The sequence below is a fragment of the Heloderma suspectum genome, chromosome 2 (assembly GCF_057233095.1).
Source record: "Heloderma suspectum isolate Gila_16-S chromosome 2, 16-S_ref, whole genome shotgun sequence".
Lineage (NCBI taxonomy): Eukaryota > Metazoa > Chordata > Lepidosauria > Squamata > Helodermatidae > Heloderma > Heloderma suspectum.
Genome location: NC_139459.1, coordinates 216,197,294 through 216,222,696, shown reverse-complemented (window position 1 = coordinate 216,222,696; position 25,403 = coordinate 216,197,294). Strand labels below are relative to the sequence as shown.

General features: G+C 43.2%; 1 protein-coding gene across 1 annotated transcript in view; it reads left to right on the top strand.

The window, feature by feature from the left end:
• The window catches only part of CCDC57 (coiled-coil domain containing 57), a 95,413-nt gene that overhangs the window by 33,690 nt on the left and 36,320 nt on the right, over positions 1-25,403 (top strand). The window contains exons 8-10 of the mRNA XM_084837880.1: positions 5,912-6,070; positions 14,086-14,248; positions 16,373-16,507. Of these exons, the coding sequence (XP_084694006.1) occupies positions 5,912-6,070; positions 14,086-14,248; positions 16,373-16,507 (457 nt within the window). The remainder of the gene's footprint in view (positions 1-5,911; positions 6,071-14,085; positions 14,249-16,372; positions 16,508-25,403) is intronic.

Sequence of the window (25,403 nt, the reverse complement as noted above, 5' to 3'; positions counted from 1 at the left end):
GCTCAAGCACCTTGCCCCAAAAGGGGATATTGGCAATGAGGCGATAGTTCTCACACACCTCTGGGTCCTGGGAGGGCCTCTTCAGGAGAGAATGCACTACAGCTTCTTTTAAGGCAGCAGGATCCACCCCCTGACAGAGCGAAGCATTTACCACTCCCTGGACCCACCCAGGCAATCCACCCTTGCTAGATTGTATAAGCCAAGATGGGCAAGGGTCAAGCTTACATGTGGTGGGCCGGACTGATTCAAGCGTCTTGTCCACATCATCAGGCTGCAACAACTGCAACTGATCCCAGGAAACACAACCAGACGGAACACTGGACACCTCCCCAGACTCTGCAATAACTGTGACGTCAAGTTCTGAGTGAATATGAGCGACTTTCTCCTCGAAGTGCCTAGCAAATTTATCACAGCAGATGACTTGAGGGTTCCAATCCCAGTTTCTTTGACCCTGAGCAAGTTAGGTATCCTTAACTGTATGGGATCGGTACCAAAATATGGAATAAGTCAGATATCTGGAGTAAGGAATAATTATGATAAATCCACTGACTTATTCTTTTTTAGGTACAGCACAACATGCTTAAACATTTACTAACAAATTAATAAAGCTAGAAAACATGAATATTAAATGTTCACTCACAATGTCAGGCATCAAGAACCAGGAAAGATACTTACCTCTTTCTTTTGTGTACATGGAATACATTTGGATTACTTTTTCAGGATGCCTGCTTCAGTCAGTTAACCGGGAAAATGAAACTACTCCTCTCAGGGATACCCCCTCCCAACAAAAACTCCCAGGCCTCTAAGCCTGACGATTTTTCCCTTTGCCGCTATAAGCCTCAAACTTTCACAGTCATCATGTCTTATAATGAGATGAAGGGTTTGTTATAGCACCACACTGCATTGCATGTATAGTTGCATGGTAATTGGAGCAATCCCCTGAGCTTCAGTTAGACTTGAACTAGAGAATGTCTTATGAGTGCTACGATCAGCCTTATATCTTGATTCTTAATGCAGTTTCTTGGAAATGCCCCATTAAACTTAGTGTGAGTTGAGGCCAAACTAGGTATGAAAGGTCAGCCATATAGGTCATTTTTATTCATGGTCTGCCTTGTTCACTTATAAAGTGTACGTGTGGAATCTAGTCTTTATACAAAAAGGAGTGGGCAGGGAAGGTGAGCAAAACCCGCCTCTCCCCAGCCTTATCTAGCCGTCCTCCATTGCTTTAAGCAATTTTCTCTGAGCCTGGTTCAGTTCTGGGTTGAGAATAAAATTGCTTAAAGCAACAGAGCATAGTGAGGTAAGGCAAGGGGGTGGGTTTATTTCCCCTCCCCCACACATTCCTTTTCATATAAAGAGTAGATCTCTATATGTGAATGGGGGCAGACATGTTCCTTGCAGTCCTGTCATGTCTAGTTTGACCCTGAGGCCCTGTGTATTTCCAAGAAAATCTGGTGGGGGGGAATTGAAATATATGCAATACTTATTTTAATGCTTTAACAACATAAAATGTGTCATTCATAAATTGTACTACTTGGCATATTTATGAAATTTAACAGAGCAATGTTATTTATTTATTTATTTGAAGATTCTTAGGTGGCCTTTTAGCATAACTCCCTCCCCACAACCTTTTAGGGTAAAAGTCTTACATAGAAGAATCCTGTGCATGTTTACTCAAATGTAAAATGCACTCTGTTTACTGAAGTTTACCCCCAGGTAAGTGCACATAGAATTGCACACTCAAACATATAAACGCCAGAGTGCAATCTTATACATGTCTACTCACAAGTAATTCCAACTGAGGTTAGAGGGACATACTCCTAAGTACATGTGTATAAGATTACAGTCTTAGTTTTTTACAAGGAAAATTGCGAATATACCCAGTACTAGAGAGAGAATGAGAGAGAGAGAGATGCAAACTGATGCGCCCTATGCTACCTAAGCACATATATGTTAGTTTTGCCATCCAAGAAGAAGGAAAGAATAAAAGATGAAAATAGAAACCACAAATTTTGTATTAAAAAAGGAAGCTATTATTTGGGCAGAAATCATACAGTTACAATATTAAAGACTAATAGCAGAACTGGATATCATGTTAAACTTCATACAACATGGAAAACATTGAACTCTACAGTCTACGTAGGAATTATTCTCTAATGCTGTAGATTGTCTTACATAAACATCTTCATACTGCACATTTGACAACTACTTTTGGTTTGGGGGCCGGATTGGTCCCCTGGATCACGTGGCAGGCTGGATAATATCAGTCCTGAAGTCCCACCCCCTCCTGTGATGTCATCTACTCCAGGCCTACCCACTTAAAAAAAAAAATAATGCTCCCTGCAGAGAGAAACATGGAGAATGGGACTGGTATTAAAAATAATTTCACTCATTCCAAAAGAGAATATCTTTCATAGGAGTTCTTTTCGGTGTTCCCCCAAATCTCCAATTTTTCTGTTGGAAAAATGGGGAAACATTTGCGGGGGGGGGAGAAGAGGGGGGATTATTTTCTCCTGAATTCCTCCCCTCCCTCCAGGTCTTCACATCTCTACTTCCAAGAGATGTATGTAGGATTGTGGTTTTTAACTGCACAAATCAAAATGTCATGTGTCCTCTCCTTGGAGGCCTGATTGGCACAGACATTGGTTTCATTTCAGCGCCAAGTTAAAACATGGCTTTTTACCAAAGCCTTTGAGGGCTAATTGAATTCCCTAAAATTGCACACTATTTTAACTGTTTTATTGTTTTAGATTTTTAAATTGGTATTAGGTTGCTTAAAAAAATTAGGAGTGTGAAGTAGCTTCTGTATGAGGAGAGATTTGGGCAGAATTGCTAAAAAGGTATGAATATATAGCCATATATAAGAATATTGGCACAATCCAGAGGCCTGTACACACAGTTACTCCTCATTCCCATCTGTGAGAGGAATGCTGCTAGAGCACAGTGGGATATTTCTCAACATGCAGAGCATTTGTTCCTACATAGATACTCACTTAGGTTTACTTTCATATAATATAAGGAGCAGGAAACAACAAATAAAATTAGCCATCAACTGATACAAACAAAAAACTTATTTTTCCTTCATTGTATTCTTATTCCATGAAATTATTTGCCTTGGGATACTATGAAGTCCAAAACTGTAACTTAAAAAAAAAGAAAGATTCAGTATAATAGAAGATTGGCCCATCAACGGCTAATTGAACTAAGATGGTGTGTTCTTGGGTGGTTTGGTCTTGGGAAAAACTTTATTTCAAGCACAGTTCCTTAGTTATTGCCTACCTCACTGGGTAAGCCCAAGAAGAATGCAAATCACTTTGCAAATGAAAAGTGGTGTCTAAATAATGAGTACTAAATAAAACAGTCATTTCTGGCCTTCAGTTATTAATGGCATGTTTCATCAGAAACTGCTGTTCCTGGTCACATTTAGAGACAGAATTCTATTCTGGAGAATCAGGTCTGACAGATCGTATGTTCTTACAGAACTGGAATATATTACTGTCTCTATTTTATTGGTAGTGAAAACTAGACACCAGTAGTTCAGAGACCTCTCCAAGATCACTCACTAAGCTAATGTTAGACTCAGCAGCAGAAGCTAGGTCTCCTATGTCCATGCTCTAGGCCATAACAATTCTTTCTGAAAGCAGAGTGCCTGTGTGGTGCTACTAATTATAGTTCTGAAGGAAACCAAATCCTGTTCCCTAAAACAGAATTCTAAATGTCCTGGAGAGACAGCATTTAGTTCACTGATCAGATGGAAGGCATCAGCTGTCAGTTAAGGAAAATACATAGCTCGCATAATGGGTACTCCAATGCCATTAGCCAATGAGTCAATCTAAAATTTGAGATCAGAATTTCTACATTAGGCAAGCACATCCTGAAACACAAAGGCATTCCATTAGTATATCACAGCCCTCGCCAACCTGGTGCCCTCCATTTGTGTTGGACTGTAACTCCCATGATTGGCCGTGCTGGTATACAGGAAGGCTGATATACATGGTACACTTAAGAGTAGTGTTGATATCCACCATCTCTTGTTAATCTTTGATGTTTTTGCATCAAAGTAATTAGTTGTGTTAAAATAGTTATCTGTTGCATCTAGTAGTTATTGATAGATGCATTATCCATGTATTTATCTAAAAACAACTTTTTGCCTAGTGACCATGGAGCATCCTGTGGCAATATGTTCAATAGGTTAACCTTATGTGTTATGTATATAAGCTCTTTATTGTGTTTGAATTAAGTCTACTGCCTATCACTGGGTGGGAAACCTTTTTCAGTCCAAGGGCTGAACTCCAATATGGGAAAGGTCTCGGGGGCTGCATTCCATGTGTGGGTAGGGCCAGAGTCAAGGTCGACATGGCCAAGATATGATTCTTATATCATATCTACCCAGATTCTACCCAGAAGCAAGCAGGTCAAGTCTGCTCAGGACTGAACCACTCAGCAGCAGTTTCAAATAGCATTCCAAATATCAAACTTCTGCATGTCTGCTCAGAAGCAAGCAGAACAAGCTGCAGAAGTAAATAGGAGTGATTCACTCAGCAGCTTTCTCCAAGACCACCCTTGAGTGCTGAGAAAAAGCAGACTTTTTTCAGTGCTTAGCAGGTAAAAGCTCTTCTCTCTGAACAGCTGCTGATGGGAGAAAAGAGCTTTTCCCTGGGAAGAAGCCAGTGGGCTGGATGTGGAACCTCCCAGGCTGTATCTGTCCCACAGGCTGGCCTATCAGTTCAGTGGATGATCTTAAATACCTGTATTTTCAAAAAGAGCAAATACTTTTGTATTTAGTGCCTCCACACCACTCATAATATTTAAAAAACCTCTGTCATGTTTCTGTTATACAAGCTTTTTTATAAAGAACTACACAAGCCGAAGTGCCCTGGAGCTGGATCAGTCCAAAGGCCCATCTAGGCCAGCATCCTGTTTTCCACAGTGTCCAAATCGACACCTCTTGGAAAGCCCTAACGGGACATGAAGTCAGTAGCCCTCTCCAACTGTTGTTCCCCAACAACTGATATTCAGAGGCATGCTGTCTCTGATACCAGAGGTGGTATATAGTCATCATGAAGTACTAGTCATGAAGTACTAGTTCTCCTCTACTCAGCACTGGTTAGGCCTCATCTGGAGTACTGTGCCCCATTCTGGGACTTTAAGAAGGATGCAGAGAAACTGGAGAGCGTTCAGAGGAGGGTAACGAAGATGATCAGGGGACTGGAAACAAAGCCCTATGTGGAGAGACTGAAAGAACTGGGCATGTTTAGCCTTGAGAAGAGAAGACTGAGGGGAGATAGGATAGCACTCTTCAAGTACTTGAAAGGTTGTCACAGAGAGGAAGGCAGGATCTCTTCCCGATCATCCCAGAGTGCAGGACACGGAATAATGGGCTCAAGTTACAGGAAGCCAGATTCCGGCTGAACATCAGGAAAAACATCCTCACTGTTAGAGCAATACGATAATGGAACCAATTCCCTAGGGAAGTAGTGGGCTCTCCCACACTGGAGACATTAAAGATGAAGCTGGACAGCCATGTGTCAGGGATGCTTTGACTTAGATTCTTGCATTGAGCAGGGGACTTGATGGTCTTATAGGCCCCTTCCAACCCTACTGTTCTATGATTCTATGACTAATTACCATTAGATAGCTTTATGTTCCATTACTTTGTCTATCCCTCCCTTTAAAGTTATCTAAGCTAATTAGCCCAAGATTTTAAAGCTTTTAATAAATATGATCTACTCTGATACTATATGTTTTTGTTGGCCATTTGTGTACAATTGTACTGCATCTGCTTCAAAGTGGACAAACAGAAGTGCATACACTATTCTGCCATATACATTATATGGCTTATTTGTTTGTCTTCCTTAAAATGGAAAAAACCACTAATGAGATTAGACCTGTGCTCTGTATATTTTTATAGACTTGAACTAGAGCTGGAGGCACTGAAAACGAGCTGGGAATCTCAAGTAGCTCAGAAAAACAGGGAAACAGTTTCAAAAGACCTTCAGATTCAAGCACTGCAAGAAGACGAGGTGAAACTGAGAGCACAGCTGGCTAGTTTATTACAAGATATTGAAAGGTAAATTATTTTTAGAGACTATTAAATCTTTGTTTTATAAAGGGCCTTTCTTCAAAATGCACATCAACCACATTTTAGCCTTTCTCCATGCACATCAACCACATTTTAGCCTTTGAGCATTAATTCCAGAGTGCCAGTAACACAGTGTCTGTACTTAATAGATGGCACTAGGAATACTGTCATACTACAGGGGAGGTGGCTATGACTCTGTTGGTCCTTCCCTTGTTGGCCAGGCAAGAAGTCCTGGATGTATCTTTGATCCCTCACTCTCATTCATTTCTCGTATTCAGTCAGTTGCCAGATCTTGGGTGATTCAAACAAGGCTTTTATGGCACCACTGGCCTGCCTCATTCACATAATATTTCAGGGAGGGTCCAGACATCATCATCTTCCACTTGTTACTGTCCCATGTCTCCCACTATTTCTTCTGCTTTTTTTTTTACTAGAGAAAATGTGTTAAGGAAAAGAGGTGGCATAGCTGCACAATGCTTTCTAATTGCTAGCTCTAGGAGCTGTATTTGTTTTCCATGCACAATGCTGCAAAAATCCATCCTTCTCTGAAAGAACATTGGTTCATGCTCTCTGGTTAACTCTAGTTTGGACTATTGTTTTTTCCGCATTTTTTTATTGTGAATTTCAACAAAGAAAAACAGCATAACAAAACCAAAAAGAAAGAAAAAAGTATAACAACATTCTAAAACCCTCAGTTTCGAATTATTACAATATTTTAGAAAGAGTTAAAAGAAGGGGGAAAAGGTACAGGTTACACATAAACTTCAGTAAAAGCAGATGAAATATCTACATATAAGTCCATTTGCAAGTTACGCCTATATACCACTCTTTCAAATGTTGCTAGCGTTAAGTCCATTGCATTATGGGCAGTGAGGTTTTATCTTCCAGTATTGTAGTACCAGTCTTTTAGCAACCAAAAGGGCTCAAAAAATCCATTTACACTGACCATGTGTAACATTCCAAGAAGCAGGTAAGTAATTTGAAATAACATTTACATCAGTAAATATTAAAGAGCTTTCCAATACAAAATTTATCCTTAAAGGAGGCAACTATTGGGCATTTCCAAAACATATGAATAAGAGAAACATTAACTGCATTACACCTCCAACAATTAGCCAGGTTTGACAAACCTTTATTAAAGGGACATCCAATAAAGACGTTGTAAAAAGGTAAAGGTAAAGGTGTCCCCAACCAGTCGTGTCCGACTCTAGGGTGCGGTGCTCATCCCCGTTTCTAAGCTGAAGAGCCAGCGCTGTCCGAAGACGCTTCCGTGGTCATGTGGCCGGCATGACTGAACACCGAGGTGCACGGAGCGCTGTTACCTTTCCCGCCGAGGTGGCGCCTATTTATCTACTTGCAATTTCTTGCTTTCGAACTGCTAGGTTGGCAGAAGCTGGGACTAAAGACGGGAGCTCACTCCGTCACGCAGCACTCGGGTCTCGAACTGCTGACCTGCCGACCTTCCAGTCTGCAGTTCAGCGTCTTAACCACTAAGCCACTGCGGCCCCTCAAAAGATGTTGTAGCGTCCAATAAACCCGAAACAAAAGTTTTTGCTGACTAAGGCATAACTGAAGATCTGTTGAGATCCAGTTGTTGTTGTTGTTCAGTCGTTCAGTCGTGTCCGACTCTTCATGACCCCATGGACCATAGCACGCCAGGCCTTCCTGTCCTGCGCTCTCTCCCGGAGCATGCTCAAGTTCATATTCATTGCATCCGTGATGCTATCTAGCCATCTCATCCTCTGCCGTCCCCTTCTCCTTTTGCCTTCAGTCTTTCCCAGCATCAGGGTCTTTTCCAGTGAGTTTTCTCTTCGCATTAGGTGGCCAAAATATTGGAGCTTCAGCTTCAGTATCTGTCCTTCCAATGAGCAGTCAGGGTTGATTTCCTTTAGGATGGACTGATTTGACCTCCTTGCAGTCCAGGGGACTCGTAAGAGTCTTCTCCAGCACCACAGTTCGAAAGCATCAATTCTTCGGCGCTCAGCCTTCCTTATAGTCCAGCTCTCACAGCCATACATTACTACTGGGAAAACCATAGCTTTGATTAGACGGACCTCTGTCGGCAAGGTGATGTCTCTGCTTCTTACTATGCTGTCTAGGTTTGCCATAGCTTTCCTCCCAAGGAGCAAGCGTCTTTTAATTTCATGGCTACAGTCACCGTCTGCGGTGATCTTGGAGCCCAAGAAAGTAAAATCTGTCACTGCTTCCATTTCTTCCCCTTCTATATGCCAGGAAGTGATGGGGCCAGATGCCATGATCTTCGTTTTTTTAATGTTGAGTTTCAAACCAGCTTTTGCACTCTCCTCTTTCACCCTCAACAAGAGGCTCTTGAGATCCTCTTCGCTTTCTGCCATTAGGGTGGTATCGTCTGCATATCGGAGGTTGTTGATAATTCTCCCAGCAATCTTAATTCCGACCTCTGATTCATCCAACCCGGCATTTCTCATGATGTACTCTGCATATAAGTTAAATAAGCAGGGTGACAATATGCAGCCTTGTCGTACTCCTTTCCCAATTTTGAACCAATCGGTTGTTCCATGTCTGGTTCTTACTGTTGCTTCTTGACCCTCATACAGGTTTCTCAGGAGACAGGTAAGGTGGTCTGGTACTCCCATCACTTTAAGAATTTGCCACAGTTTGTTGTGATCCACACAATCAAAGGCTTTAGCGTAGTCAATGAAGCAGAAATAGACGTTTTTCTGGAATTCTCTTGCTTTCTCCATGATGCAGCGAATGTTGGCGATTTGATCTCTAGTTCCTCTGCCTCTTCTAAACCCAGCTTGTACTTCCGGTAGTTCTCGGTTCGCATACTGCTGAAGCCTAGCTTGTAGGATTTTGAGCATCACCTTGCTGGCATGTGAAATGAGCGCAATGGTGCGGTAGTTTGAACACTCTTTGGCGTTGCCCTTCTTTGGAATTGGAATGTAAACTGACCTTTTCCAGTCTTGTGGCCACTGTTGAGTGTTCCAGATTTGTTGGCATATTGAATGCAGCACTTTAACAGCATCATCTTTTAGGATTTTAAATAGCTCGGCTGGAATACTGTCATCTCCGCTAGCTTTGTTGTTACTAATGCTTCCTAAGGCCCACTTGACTTCACTCTCTAGGATGTCCGGCTCAAGTTCAGTGTCCGCACTATCATGGCTATCAGGGACATTCAGATCTTTCCTGTATAGTTCTTCTGTGTATTCTTGCCACCTCTTCTTAATCTCATCTGCTTCTGTTAGGTCCCTGCCTTCTTTGTCCTTTATCATGCCCGTCTTTGCACAAAACGTTCCCTTGAGATCTCCAATTTTCTTGAAGAGATCTCTAGTCTTTCCCATTCTGTTGTTTTCCTCGATTTCTTTGCATTGTTCATTTAAGAAGGCCTTCTTGTCTCTCCTTGCTATTCTCTGGAACTCTGCATTCAGTTGGGTATATCTTCCCCTTTCTCCCTTGCTTTTCGCTTCCCTTCTTTCTTCAGCTACTTGTAAAGCCTCATCAGACAGCCACTTGGCTTTCTTGCATTTCTTTTTCTTTGGGATGGATTGAGTCGCTGCCTCCTGAACAATGTTACGGACCTCCGTCCATAGTTCCTCAGGCACTCTGTCTATCAGGTCTAATCCCTGAAATCTATTCCTCACCTCCACTGTATATTCATCAGGGATATGATTTAGGGAGTTCCAGATATGATTTAGGTCATACCTGAAGAGATCCAGTACAGACGCCAAAATGGCTGTCTATTGATTAAACAAAATAGGATGTTCCAATTCCCTGTTCCATTTCTGCTGTAAACCACTTGTATCATATTTATTCTTTGATAATAAATATTTATAAACATGAATCGTAGGTTGATATATCTGATCAGCTTCAATGAGTACTTCCAGTAGTAAATAATATGTAATAATAATAATAATCTTATTACCAAGCTTTCCATTGTCATTCTTTGGTCCTTTTGCCTCTCTCTGGAATAATTCACTTCACTCAGTGCTTGAGCCGTATGATGCCCCTGACATAGAGTTCTTCCAGTACAGTCTAGTGTCACACTATATTGTGACCAAGAAATGGAACCTAGAGCAATGCTATACAGATGTAGGATGAGGGCTATGCAGGCAGGGGGCTGTCTCCGTTTCAGCTGTGCACATAGTGTTCTATGGGACAAAGAAACAGGCTGTGATCATTCAGACTGATTTATTGATTGTACGTGAGCCATTCTGGGAGCCTTTTTGCTGAGGAGCAGGATAGAAATACTTCTAAATAAGTAAGGGCAATCCCTCGCCCCAAAAGATCTGGGTCAGAAGAGTCAGGGCAGATTTAGCCCCTATTCCAACAGTGACTGGGTTTGCATTACACAACAACCCATCATGAGCAACCAACCATGATGGGTTGTTGTGTCATCTGAACCCAGAGTACTTTCCGTGGGGTAGCTTATTTTTCAGGAACAAGTCATGCCGAGAACCCATGGCTTGTAGGGTTATTTTCACTCACAATGGGTTGTCGTGTCATCCAAATCCGGAAGGCTGATTTTATTGTGGGCTGTGGTGATGGGTTACAGAGCCCCTCAGCAAGCGCAGCAAAAAAGCTTGTGCCGCTTGCTTTTCGTGATCTCACCAGGGGCCATCACTCATTCCCCAGCATTAAAAAAAAAAAAATCAGTGCCTCAAAAGTGCGCAAGTGGGGTTGTGATTTTTAAAAAAATATTATTTTTTTTGTCAGTCTTTTGCAAGTACATAAGTGTGCTCTTACAGCTGTCTGATATGTGGCAATGTGATCCTCTCATTTTTAAGTTCTGGACTGACACTTCTCAGTGTCCCCCACCTTTTCAACACTTCCCCAAGTCTCCAGGTACTCTGGAACTCCCCCACGTTTTGTGGCTCCTTTTCAGAGCACTCACTGCTGTGGTTACTGTGGTTCCCAGACAGTTTAAAAAAAACTGAGAAGGCAGTTGCATGGGACAGGCAGATGTAAGTACTGCTGGCGCCGGCGCCCTATTTGCTCCATACTGTTCCGCCACCCAGTTAAAAAAAAAAGTTGAGGAAATGTGCACATTTAGGGGGACTTGGAAGTAAATGGAAGGGAAATCTGCCCACCTGCAGTAATGGAGCAGTTCATGCAGGCATGCAAATTTCCCCCCCATTTACTTAGCAGCCCTTAAATTTGTACAAATTTCTCCATTTACTTCCCAGACATGAAATTTGCATATATTTCTGAGATTTTTTTTAAAGTGTCAGGGAGCTGTGAGAAGTGTAGGAGTCAATATCTCCCCTTTCTGGGAAAGTTTTGAAAAGGTGGGGGACACTGAGAAGTGTCAGTCCAACACTTAAAACCAAGTGGATCACATTGCCAAGGGGGAGATATTGCCTCCCCCTTTTGGTGCACTTAGTCCTTTGGCTCCCCCCCCCCTCATTTTCAGTGCTTCTTAATTGCGGCACCAGGTCCCTCCTTCCCCTTAGTATAATTTCTCCACCAGTCCTTTGTAACTGTGCACAGATTAGCCCATAGGCAACCTTGTCTTGTCAATTTCCTTGTATGTTTTCTAGTCCCCTTCACTGCTGCCTGTGACAGCTGAAACAGACAAGAAAATTGACCAGGCAAGACTCCAGGTATCAGACAGCTGTAAGAGCGCACTTGTGAAAGACTGGCAAAATAATAATAATAAAACTGCGACCCCAATTGTACATTTTTAAGGCACTGAAAAATAAAATTAAAGAAGGCAGAGAACGAAAAGGGGTAGTGATTGGAAGGACCACAACTGCGCATTGTTGAGGCAGTGAAAAATAGAAAATAAAGCCAGGGATCAAAATGAAGTAGTGATTGGAGCAAGGAGGGGGAGACAAGATGAGTTTTGCCACAAAGTCCCCTGGAATACATTCTGGAGCCCGCTGGAGGACTGAGGGGGAAGGAGGGGCAAAACAACCCACTGCAAGCCTGATCATCTGTCGGGCATACCGTGGTTTGTTCAGTGAACAACCCTCACTGAGTAGCTTATTTGTGGGGGTGGCTTAGCGTTATGTGAGAACCCGCCCTATCTCTGAGTTCACCCTTTAACTTTCACCCACATAAGTGAATGGACGCCATTCACTCCTTTGGAAAAAGGTGAAATGTTGCACTTGGAAACACTGTTGTGTTGGGAGCAAAACTTTCCCTTAACAGTAGGTAGTCCAGCTTCAACTGAGAGGGGCCCCATGGCCAGAATACAGAGACCTGGTTCGCACGTAATGAGAAGCCACCATGGATGAATTTCCCTTCAGGGCTTCCCATTGCGGTGGCAGCCACCATTTTGAATATTCGAGCTGTGGTGGTGGCATGCCATAGCTTGTCATTAAGTGCAGACCGAGCAAGGGTGGGTTGTTGGGGTGGTAACAAACCACCTGCAATCCTAAAACAGCCCATGGGTTCTGGGAGGCTTGTCAACAACTCCAACAACCCAACCTTGCCTGGTTCAGCCGTAATAACAAGCTATGGTGCATCCCCACCATAGCTTGAATATTTAAAATGGTGCTGCTCTGACGAAAAGACCCATGGGGAAATTCACAGTAGCTTCTCGTTACAGGCGAACTGGGCCACTGAGAGGGCCTGGGTTAGGCAGTTGACACTAGTACAATGGCAGATTTGCACATCAGTAAGGTGGCTGCTCTTGCACTGATTGCCACCTTGCCATGGCAGAAGATAATACATATTTATCCTTATGTATTATCATCCACCCATAGTAGAACACACAGGGCTGTTGCATTCATTGAACCTGGGAGCCCAAAAGAAGCAGTGGCAGTGGTCATCCAGCCATGTTGGGTTGCATGAACAGCTCTGACTTCTATCTTAAGAAGGCTACTGACCTTTTAAGGTAGATGGAAGAAAGAGAGCGAAGTGCACAGTCTGATGTAATGTTGTCAACTTCTGGCTCTCTGCCCACAGACAACTCAGGGGAGAGACTGAGAGAACTGGGACTGGCTGCTGCCATGTCATGCTATGCTTCAGCTCTCTGGCATTTTTCTGGCTTAAAGGGCCAGTAGGCTTTGCAACAGAAGAAAGTTAGAGCCGAGCATGCAGATTGACATGGAGGCAGCCAGCCCCATCAAACTCTCTGATGTGCTATAGCTGCAGCCAGTCAAGAGATGGCCAGCTAAGATGGTATTGAGTTAGGAGGTCACCTAAGTATTAAGGTCATCCAGTGTGGCTAAGATAGTCCAGAGAGCCAGTGTGATGTAGTAGTTAGAGGGCCAAGCTAGGACTGGGGAGGCCCCGGTTCAAATCCCCACTCAGCCAATGAAGCTCACTAGGTAGTCTTGGACTAGTCCCTATTTCTCAGCCTAACCTACTTTACAGGGTTGTTGTGAGGATAAAATGGGGTGGGAGAGACCATGTATGCTACCTTGAGAATACATGGAGGAAAAGCAGGATATAAGTGTAACAGATAAATAAATTGCTATTTAGTCCAAGAAAGCAGCAAATTACAAGGCTGTTCTTGTTTCCCCTTTCCATGTTTTATGTACTTAAGTACTTTAGCTGTACACAGATGCAACATCCCTTTCTCATATTAGTCTCCTTTTTGTGTGTTTCCATTGTGGTGCATTGTGTTTCCTATATTTTTCAGTATGAAACTCTTATATCTTGTATTGTGATTTCATTTCTCTGTTTTGAAATGTTAGCTTTTTTCCTGATGTACCACAAGGTTTTCCACAATTAATAAAAACTATAAAATTGTTTCTTTTCAAAATAACCTTATTGAAAGAAATGTATCCTGGGATGAGCAAACTCTTTTCCTGAATATTCTCTGTCAGCTTCACGTGTGTGATACTACCATTGGGTCTTTCCTGTCTCTGTATCCTAAAAAGCCTTAGTGGTTATTACTCTCTGTGCTATCTGGTGGGCTGGAGTCATGTGTGTTATGCACAGAGCAATTCAGTTTTAAAGGATTTTTTAAAATGCTAAATATTTTGTTACATTAAAGCAGTGATAATATGAAATTCTTGCCCTCCTAAATTAATAATCTAAAAAAATACTCACCCTGTTTCTCCTTGTTTTAGGTATAAACAGCAGCTTTCACTAGCAGCAGAGAGAGAAGAGATTCTGGAAAGAGCTAAAGTGCAAATAGAGCTGGACTGGCAGCGGCGTTGCGAGAATGCTGAAAGGAATCAATATCAGAAATCAGAGGCTCTGATACAGAGCCTATCAACAGCTAGGGAGCAGGTCAGAACTGTATTACATTCCCAGCAGCTTAGCACAGAGTACTAACAGAGGCATCTTTCATGATAGAAGATTTGATGCTTTAGGACTAATCATTCTTCTGTGATTCAAGCTAATACTTCAGGTGTTCCATCTTCCTCAGGGGGTTAGCACTCTGTTCCTGTAAAGTATTCAGTCTGTGCTGATGCAGAGAATGCAAGAAAGTGATTTGGTCTTCTTAATAATGTATATAAATAGCACTGGTAGGTCTCAATGTAGGACTAGCTGGTTTTTCTCAGGAGGATTCCCACCCCCCAACCCCTCAGGGAGTGGAAGTCCAACTGAAAATCAATTGGACAAAAAGACAGGCCAGAACTTTCTTTGGTACAGCTTTCAACTAGCAAAGCAGAGCATACAGGGAAGAATCCTGCTTCTGGCAACCTGCATGCTGTCAGAAATGGCATGGCCCAGTCTGCTGCTTGGTACATATTGGAAGGTGGAAAGCAGTAGCCACTGACAGCTTAAGCAGTTCCTGCAGCTGATGACTGTGAACATCTGGGGGCATAGTGATGGCGTCAGAACCTGAGGTGGGCTGACTCATTTCCCATACCTCCAAAGCCATTTATGAGGCCTCTCTTTTGTGTGAGAGAGCAGGAAGCCTACCCTGACTTACATCTCAACTAAGAACCCTGCTTCATGTGCCAGCACCACAGAAGAATGACAGCTTAGCTTGTTGTACTCCACTGCCAAACTACTGGAAGCTGCAACTAATGTAGCAACCCAGAAAAATGTCTGAGAGCCAAATATTGTCACCAAAGTCCAAAAGGTGGACACCATCAGGCCTATAGAACTCAGCCTGTTTAAAGGAAATGGACAAATACTGGACAATACCACCTATATGGGAGGTGGTGAAGGAGCTTATGGCTTTGCTAATTTTCTTGCGTGCCCCTCCTCAGGATCAGTGGGTGCTCATCATGAAAGACGCTGCAGCAGCTCTGACCATAAGATCTGCAGCATAAAAAAAACTGTTGAGGCACTACTTGATCAACTTGGGCAGCATAAGTGAGACGCAGTCCTTGTGCTCACCCAAGTCATTCTCACCAAGCTGAATTTTGATGACATCTGGAGGACCCTGGATGGCCATTTAGTTTGCCAATATTAGCATTGGACTATGCTAACACATGCCCCTTCTCTCGTTCCAGGTGATATATAAATGGTCTCCTAGGCTAAGTTGATTAAGACAGATGTTACACCCTGACTTCCAGCTGAAGGGGAACAGATTAGAAGTCAGCACCTGCAGTGGGCAAATGTATGCTGAGGACCTCCACTAACCAAATGTTTGAGTGGCTGTGGTAGATAGGGCCTGAGCTGCTGCCGAAGTGTAGCACTGATCCTAAATGTGTACCCCCAATATCTCTGGGAGGGAGGCCAGAAGCTGAGATTATAAAACAAAGAATGCTGAGTAACTGAAACAGAATGGCTGGGACCATGCATGCCCCCCCCCCCTTTAACTAGGCAGTGAACAGATGACCAGAAGTTCCCATTCAGGTCTGCTTAGTTTGAGAATTGCTCTTCCCCTGAGCTGCAACTTGACCGACTGAGGGGAGGAGGAAATGGGAGTGCGCTGAGGCCAAATAAATCAACTGGCTATCTCAATCCAGTCATCTCAAGCATGGAGCTCCTTCTGCCCTGCCACCACTCTGACACACAGTACAAAGTGGTTCCCCTGAAAAAGTGGGGATCCAGCCTTTCTGTACAAAATATCTAAGCAACATTTTTTTGAAGAAGAGCAAAATGTGTTCAAGTTCTGAAGTTCTTTATGCATTTCTGGTGGCAAGAGTCCTCCCAATAAGGAATATGTTGTGTTTGTTAATAATCCATTACCAACTATATCTTGGATACATGGAAGTGAATTTGGTATTGATTTAACATGATGTGTTCCATCTTTTTTAGAAAGCCACTCACCTTTTCTATAAAACTTACTATCCAAGGATGCAAGTGATCTCTCTGGATTGGTTTTAGTTTAGAGAGGAAAGGAGATTAAACATGTGTGTGGTGGTGGTGGGATAATATCAATGGTACCAAGAGGCTTGGGGAGTTTTCTCTTGAAAGGAAGTATTGTTATATTACTAGAATTTTGTTTTGTAGGTTACTGCTGAACTACAAGAGAAGGAACATAAATTGCATGAATTGGAAATGGTCTTGTCTGCTGTAACCTTTGAGAGAGACCAAGCCATTCAGGAACTTCAAAAACATGGTCACTTGCCCGAAGGAGAGAAACAGGTTAAAATGACTTAATACATTTTCTTGAGAGCTACTCCTAGGACACCTCACCTTAAAGCTGTTTCTGTGAGAGAAGCAATTTTATTTTTCTAAGATACTTTCATCAAAGGGATATAATTTATCTATCTTATTTTGTATCTAAGAACAACTTCAAATGTGACAAAATACTTCCATATAGGAGATGGCCCACATCACATGTATATGCACATATGTGAGTTCCGCTGCATATACAGGCATTGGAAAGTCATGACTGAACATGGCTTTCCAATGTATATACACCATATTTGCATATAACAAAACACACACAGAATCCTCACAACTGATAACCTACACACCAGCTGTATACTGTTTATTTCATGGAAGTGCTTACAATGTAGGAATTGTGTCATGTTTGAAGCAGGCTTGAGAGGCAGGGGAATTATTTGCAAAAGTTTAGAGAGGATATTTATGATTCCTTTGGTTCAGTTTTTTGGTACAGAAAGTTCTGAAGCCATCCAATAATTGGGGCTGACTTGAGTATGAAATTGGTTGTTTATAAAATTTACAGTAAAAAAGGCAATGTCCTCTATCCCAGTTTGTCCAAAAATGCAAAATTGCTTATTTCTTGGGATCTTTAAAAACGCCCTATCTACAACAGCAAAGGTCATTGTCTGGAAGTGCAACCTTGTGAAAGTTTTTCTAAGAGGCAAAAAAGGTTAAAAATTCAATCCTATACATGTCTACTCAAAAGTAAGTCCCATTGATTTCATCTTTTAAAAGTCTGAAGTTTTGCCTGTTATTGTTGGGAAAGCAATACTTGCCATGAGGGATGCAATGCAATGTACATCCTATTTCTTCCAGCCTGTCCACTGTAGGAGACAAGAGAGAAGGCTTCAGAGTGAATTTCTTTTCTCTTTCTTCTGATATGAGTATTGTGCCCAAGTTGCTCAACTGTGATTTTCTAGGTTTTAAGTATTATTTAAGTATTAATCTTTCAAGCTGGTGTCCCTGCTTCTTCTTTGTGTTGTTACTTCTCTCCCTCCCTCTCTCTTTTGGTCATATTTGTTGAGTGTTTGCTGAGTGCATTAAATTCTATGGAAGTCAAGAGAATGGACAACATGCCTGTCTTGAGCACTGAAGTGCTTCAGTCAATCCAGTCAAATAGGACTGGTCTGTTGCATGTAAATAATAGATACAAGCAATGTGTAACTTTCCCCATAGAGTAAAGGATAATGATGATTAAAAAGTTGGCAGCCCCATTCTGGATTGGATATTTGGGAAGAGGAGGAGGAGAAGCGAGTTGGGCAAGGGCAAATGGCATATGCTACTTGCAAGTGGCTGTTAGCCTTATTGCTTGAGAACGGACTGTATGTTAATCAGGGATTTTCAGATGGTGACAATGACTTGGAAGCCAAGATCCCTATTCAGTTCATTCTTTAAAGGCTAGCTTAATTCCCCAGTACAGAATCATTTACTAAGGGTGCACATGAGTATGAGCAGCAGCTTTTTGCTCACACAATACACGTGAGCATCATTCCATAAAGACTCGGGCCTCAGCTGCATATGTCTGATCTGCAGAAACTGCAGTTACTTACATGTACCTTCATAATACACCATGTGTGTATTTTTAGTACTTAGAATCACTTTCTGAGTATACAGAGTATTACATGAAAAGGCCCCAACATGTTTTATGCAAATAATGAAGTGGTAAAAGCAGTAGCACAGCCATGTGCAACTCATTAGGTCAAGTCTGGTTTTAAAGCTGATTGCTAAATATGTATTTAAAATGCAGACAAAGGCGTTGTGGCTATTAAAAGCCACCATTTTACTTTGACTTCCTAGCAGCAAGGCCAACTCTTAATGCAGGTTTGAACTGCAAATATGCTGAACCACAGATGGGCTTAGAGAGAAGCTTGATTGTCCTTATGGTCTAGGCCAGTTATACAGAGAGGTCTTGTAGCCACTTAGCCTGGCTAAGGGTGAATGGGAAAAAGTTGGGGTTTCTTACAGTATTTATTACTATACATAACTAGAAAACCATTGTAGTTTAGAGTTAATTCATGTAATTATTAGGCAATGTCTGGAAGTATGATTGTGGGACTAGACAATCGCTAGCCTCAGCTAATTTTTGGCATCTCCTACTTTTAACTTGCATCAGTATAGCCTTGTGGCTAGCTTTGAAAAGCTGTATATTTCCTGACACAAGCTGAATGAGAATAGCTTTTTATTATTTGCAGAGTCATTCTTGCTACACTCTGCCCTTGAAGCTTGTAGCATGTGGGTAACTGGCTCTAGCGCATTTTATGTACAACCAGAAATAGAAAGTAGCCTCAAATATTTCTGCAGAGCTGCCCTTTTAAATAATGGAGTGGATGGAGCTACAGTTAGTTATTAGGTGACACTTTCTGCCTTACACTGGTATGCAGCAAACATGTTGAGAAGACTACATTTGAGAAAACCTAAGAAACTATAAGTTGCTTTTTGAGGAATTGCCTAGCCTTGAAAATGGAATACATTTCTATTGCCCTATGAAACAATGCACAATGTCTAGATTGGCCTGTCTGTATATTCATAACTATGTTGTTTAGAGCAGGGGTGGGCAGACTTCAGGTTTTTGGGATCTAATATGTTTTTTTACTAGAACCCCAAGACCCACCCACCAGGGTCTGGTGCAAAAGACATACACTTAGAATTAAAGAATGCTGAGACCAGTAATTTGTTTTGAGTACTGGAACTGGTTCGCACATAATGGCAAATTGTGGGTTCATTAACCCACGATTTGCCATGCATGAGCATGAGAGAGTGGGTGTGCTGCTGCAGCATGTCAGCTCCTTCCACTTTTAATCAACAGCCTATGATTGGCATGACAATCAGGCAGACATTTGCCTGTTTCCCCCTGTTGCAGAGAACAACCTTCTTTAATTTAATCAGTTGAAGGGAACAAATATATTCTATAACTCCAGTGCCTCTGTGGCAGTTGAGAACCTTAACAGCATTCCAGGCAGGTTTCAGACTGTGCCTTCTGGAACTAAAATGGATCCTTGAGCTAAAGTGTCAGGTTAATGCCTGTCAAATCTATAGCGTACAATACATGTAGCAGAGAGACGCCATGTCTGAAGCTCCTCTGTCAGAATTTACAGACTGTTTTGTCAGGGGGTGCGTTCCTCCTGAAGAATCTGATTCATAGCTTGGGAGTTCTCTTAGACCCAGCACTACTTTTGGATGCCAAAGTGGTGTTGATAGCTAGGAGTACTTTTCACCGCCCCTTCATGGATCACTGCCTTGTTGTGGCGAAGGGGCTTGCGTAACTCAGTGAAGCCATAAGCTATGCCATGCATGGCCACCCAAGATGGACAGGTCATGGCGGAGGGTTCTGACAAAATGTGGTCCACTGGAGAAGGAAATGGCAACGTACTCCAGTATTCTTGCCAAGAAAACCCCATGGAACCTATCACAATGCTAAAAGATATGACGCTGGAAGATATGCCCCTCAGGTCGGAAGGTGTCCAGTATACTACTGGGGAAGAGCAGAGGGAATTTCCAAGTAGCACCAGAAAGAGTGAAGCGGCTGGGCCAAAGCCGAAAGGACACTCAGCTGTGGATGTGTCTGGTGGTGAAAAGAAAGTCAGATGGTGTAAAGAACAATATTGTTTAGGAACCTGGAATGTAAGATCAATGACTCAAGGTAAGCTGGAGGTAGTCAAACATGAGATGGGAAGACTGAACATCGACATCTTGGGAATCAGCGAACTAAAATGGACAAGCATGGGCGAATTTAATTCAGGTGACCATTATATCTACTACTGTGGGCAAGAATCCCTTAGAAGAAATGGAGTAGCACTCATAATCAATAAAAGGGTGGGAAAGGCAGTCCTGGGGTACAATCTCAAAAACGATAGAATGATCTCAGTACGAATCCAAGGCAAACCATTCAACATCACAGTAATTCAAGTCTATGCCCCAACCACTGAGGCCGAAGAAGCTGAGGTTGATCGGTTCTATGAAGACCTACAACACCTTCTAGAACCAACACCAAAAAAAGATGTCCTCTTCATCATAGGGGATTGGAATGCTAAAGTAGGAAGTCAAGAAATCACCGGGATAACAGGCAAGCATGGCCTTGGTGTACCATATGAAGCAGGACAAAGGCTAATAGAGTTTTGCCAAGAGAACATGCTGATCATAGCAAACACTCTTGTCCAACAGCATAAGAGGCGACTCTACACATGGACATCACCAGATGGTCAATATCGAAATCAGGTTGATTATGTCCTTTGCAGCCAAAGATGGAGAAACTCCATACAGTCAGTAAAAACGAGACCTGGAGCTGACTGTGGCTCAGATCATGAGCTTCTTGATGCAAAATTTCAGCTTAAATTGAAGAACGTAGGGAAAACCACTAAACCATTAAGGTATGACCTAAATTATATCTCTTATGAATATACAGTGGAGGTGAGGAATAGATTTAAGGAATTAGACCTGATAGACAGAGTGCCGGAGGAACTATGGATGGAGGTCCGTAACATTGTTCAGGAGGCAGCAACTCAATCCATCCCAAAGAAAAAGAAATGCAAGAAAGCCAAGTGGCTGTCTGATGAGGCTTTACAAGTAGCTGAGGAAAGAAGGGAAGCGAAAAGCAAGGTAGAAAGGGGAAGATATATCCAACTGAATGCAGAGTTCCAGAGAATAGCAAGGAGAGACAAGAAGGCCTTCTTAAATGAACAATGGAAAGAAATAGAGGAAAACAATAGAATGGGAAAGACTAAAGATCTTTTCAAGAAAATCGGAGTTCTCAAGGGAACGTTTTGTGCAAAGACGGGCATGATAAAGGACAAAAAAGACAGGGACCTAACAGAAGCAGATGAGATTAAGAAGAGGTGGAAAGAATACACAGAAAAACTATACAGGAAAGATCTGAATGTCCCTGATAGCCATGATAGTGTGGTCACTGAACTTCAGCCAGACATCCTAAAGAGTGAAGTCAAGTGGGCCTTAGGAAGCATTAGTAACAACAAAGCTAGTGGAGATGACAGTATTCCAGCTGAGCTATTTAAGATCCTAAAAGATGATGCTGTTAAAGTGCTGCACTCAATATGCCAACACATTTGGAACACTCAGCAGTGGCCACAAGACTGGAAAAGGTCAGTTTACATTCCAATTCCAAAGAAGGGCAATGCCATAGAGTGCTCAAACTACCGTACAATTGTGCTCATTTCACATGCCAGCAAGGTTATGCTCAAAATCCTACAAGCTAGGCTTCAGCAGCATGTGAACCGAGAACTACTGGAAGTACAAGCTGGGTTTCGAAGAGGCGGAGGAACTAGAGATCAAATCGCCAACATTTGCTGGATCATGGAGAAAGCAAGAGAATTCCAGAAAAACGTCTATTTCTGCTTCATTGACTACGCTAAAGCCTTTGATTGTGTGGATCACAACAAACTGGCAAATTCTTAAAGAGATGGGAGTACCAGACCACCTTACCTGTCTCCTGAGAAAACTGTACAAGGGACAAGAAGCAACAGTAAGAACCGGACATGGAACAGCTGATTGGTTCAAAATTGGGAAAGGAGTACGACAAGGCTGTATATTGTCACCCTGCTTATTTAATTTATATGCAGAGTACATCATGAGAAACGCCAGGTTGGATGAACCACAGGTCAGAATTAAGATTGCCAGGAGAATTATCAACAAGCTCAGATACACAGACGATACCACCCTAATGGCAGAAAGTGAAGAGGATCTAAAGAGCCTCTTGTTGAGGGTGAAAGTGGAGAGTGCAAAAGCTGGTTTGAAACTCAACATTAAAAAAACGAAGATCATGGCATCTGGCCCCATCACTTCCTGCCATATAGAAGGGGAAGAAATGGAAGCAGTGACAGATTTTATTTTCTTGGGCTCCAAGATCACCGCAGACAGTGACTGTAGCCATGAAATTAAAAGACGCTTGCTCCTTGGGAGGAAAACTATGGCAAACCTAGACTGCATAGTAAGAAGCAGAGACATCACCTTGCCGACAGAGATTCGTATAATCCATGTTATGGTTTTCCCAGTAGCAACGTATGGCTGTGAGAGCTGGACTATAAGGAAGGCTGAGCGCTGAAGAATTGATGCCTTTGAACTGTGGTGCTGGAGAAGACTCTGACGAGTCCCCTGGACTGCAAGGAGGTCACATCAGTCAATCCTAAAGGAAATCAACCCTGAGTGCTCATTGGAAGGACAGATACTGAAGCTAAGCTCAAATATTTTGGCCACCTAGTGCGAAGAGAAAACTCCCTGGAAAAGACCCTGATGCTGGGAAAGACTGAAGGCAAAAGGAGAAGGGGACGGCAGAGGATGAGATGGCTAGATAGCATCACGGATGCAATGAATATGAATTTGAGCACACTCCGGGAGAGAGCGGAGGACAGGAAGGCCTGGCATGCTATGGTCCATGGGGTCACGAAGAGTCGGACACGACTTAACAACTGAACAACAGCAACAACAAACTTTTCACCAGCTTCAGTTGATGTGCCAGTTACACCATTTCTTCCAGGAAACAGACTTGACTATGTTAATTAATGTCATAAATACATTCAGATGACACTACTGTAACACACACTACACAGGGCTGCCTCTAAAATGTGTCTGGAAATTAGAATTGGTTTAAATGCAGTGGCCAGAGTATTATCTTGCCTGTGTCATATGGAGCATATAACACCGTTGCTGTCCAACTGCATTGACTGTTTGTTTCTGAGTCCAATTCAAAGTATTGATATTGCCCTTTAAACCCGTAAACGGTTTGGGACCAGGGGTGCCTGCAGGCTAGGCTTTTATTGTGCAATCACCCTGCCTCGTTCACAGAATTTTACAGGGATCCAGATGGTGTCCCATATTTCTCCACCACTGCTTCCATCTTTTTTTCTTACCAGAAAAATTCTGCTAAGAAGGAAAAGACAGCCTGGTTCGTATGTCATGCTGGGCTTGTCAGGTGTTGTTTAACCCATGATGAGTCGCAGGATGTGCTGGGCACTGTTTTGGCAATGCAATCTGAACAACTTTCGCCCAGTCTCAAATCTGCCATTTTTGGGCAAGGTGATTGAGCGGGTGGTGGTGGTGCAGTTGAAGGCACACTTGGAAGAAACTGATTATCTAGACCCATTTCAGTCAGGCTTCAGGCTTGGGCATGGGACAGAAACGGTCGCCTTGGTAGATGATATGAGGAGGGCTCTGGATAGGGGTGAATGCTTGTTCTCCTTGATCCCTCAGCGGCTTTTGATACCATTGACCACGGTATCCTCCTGGACCGCCTGGAGGGGTTGGGCATTGGAGACACCGTATTGCGGTGGTTCCAGTCCTTCCTCTCCGGCAGGTACCAGAGGGTAGCACTGGGAGAGGAGGTTTCGGACTCGTGGCCACTCATTTGTGGGGTGCCACAGGGTTCCATCCTCTCCCCGATGCTATTTAACATCTATGTGAAGCCGCTGGGGGCTATCATCAGGAGGTTTGGGGTGCAGTGTCATCAATATGCGGATGACACGCAGCTCTACCTCTCATTCAAATCTTCACCAAGGTTGGCCGTAGAATCCCTGTCCAAATGTCTGGAGACGGTGAGTGGCTGGATGGGGAGGAATAAGCTGAAGCTGAACCCTGACAAGACCGAGGTACTTTTGGTGGGAGACAAGAGGAGGCTGGGGGATGTTGATCTGGTGTTGAATGGGGTACGGCTACCCTTGAAAGACCAGGTCCGCAGCCTGGGGGTCATTTTGGACTCCCAGCTGTCCATGGAGGCTCAGGTGTCAGCTGTGAGCCGGACAGCGCTGTATCAACTCCATCTGATACGGCGGCTGCGCCCCTTCCTTCCCGACCATCTGCTCCCATCGGTAGTACATGCCCTGGTCTCCTCTCGTTTAGACTACTGTAATGCGCTCTACGTGGGGTTACCCTTGAAGACAGTTCGGAAACTGCAGCTGGTACAGAACGCAGCGGCTCGCTTGATTAAAGGCAGCCGCTGGCGAGATCACATCACTCCAGTGCTGAAGGAGTTGCACTGGTTACCAGTTGTTTTCTGGGCCAAATTCAAGGTGTTGGTTTTGACCTTTAAAACCCTATATGGTTCCAGCCCAGCCTATCTTAAGGAGTGCCTCCAGCAGCACCAGACAGGCCGCTTAACAAGATCAGCCTCGGATGGCCTTCTGTCTGTCCCATCAGCCAGGACAGCTAGACTGGTGGGGACGAGGGAAAGGGCCTTTTCTGTGGTGGCCCCCACTCTGTGGAATTCCCTCCCTAGGGAACTCCGTCATGCCCCCTCTTTAATGAGCTTCCGCCGTGCATTAAAAACGTGGTTGTTCAGGCAGGCATTTGGGGTGGGTTAGGGTATTTTAGAAAATGTTTTTATTGTAGAATTTTATTGTTTTAAACTGTTTTATTGTATGTTGTACATTGCCCAGAGTGGCTGGGTGACCAGCCAGATGGGCGATTAATAAATTTAATAATAAAATAATAATAAATAAATCCCCACTCGTGTTGCCATGTCATGCAAACCTGGCCACCAAGGGATATTTGAGAGTTAAATAACTGTTGCATAACCCTTGGTTTGTTGTAGGCCTGTGCAAGGGTTGTTAACCCAGTGCTCATCCTGAGTTAAACAACCCCTGATCAGCCTAGCATGTCAGGCGAACTGGGTCTCTAACTGCACAATGATTGTAGCACTAGGAGCCCTCTGTCTGGAAGCACCCCAGGATACCTGAAGAGCTGCCTCCAGCTGCATGAACCTGCCCATGCACTAAAATCAACACCTGAAGCCCTGCTCAGTGTTCTCCTGCTGGCAGATGTACTTTGGATGAGCTCTGGAGACAGGGCCTTTACAGACATGGCACATAAAGTATGGAATCCCCTCCTAAAGGAGGCCTGCTTGGGTCCTTTACTACTTGCCCTGCTG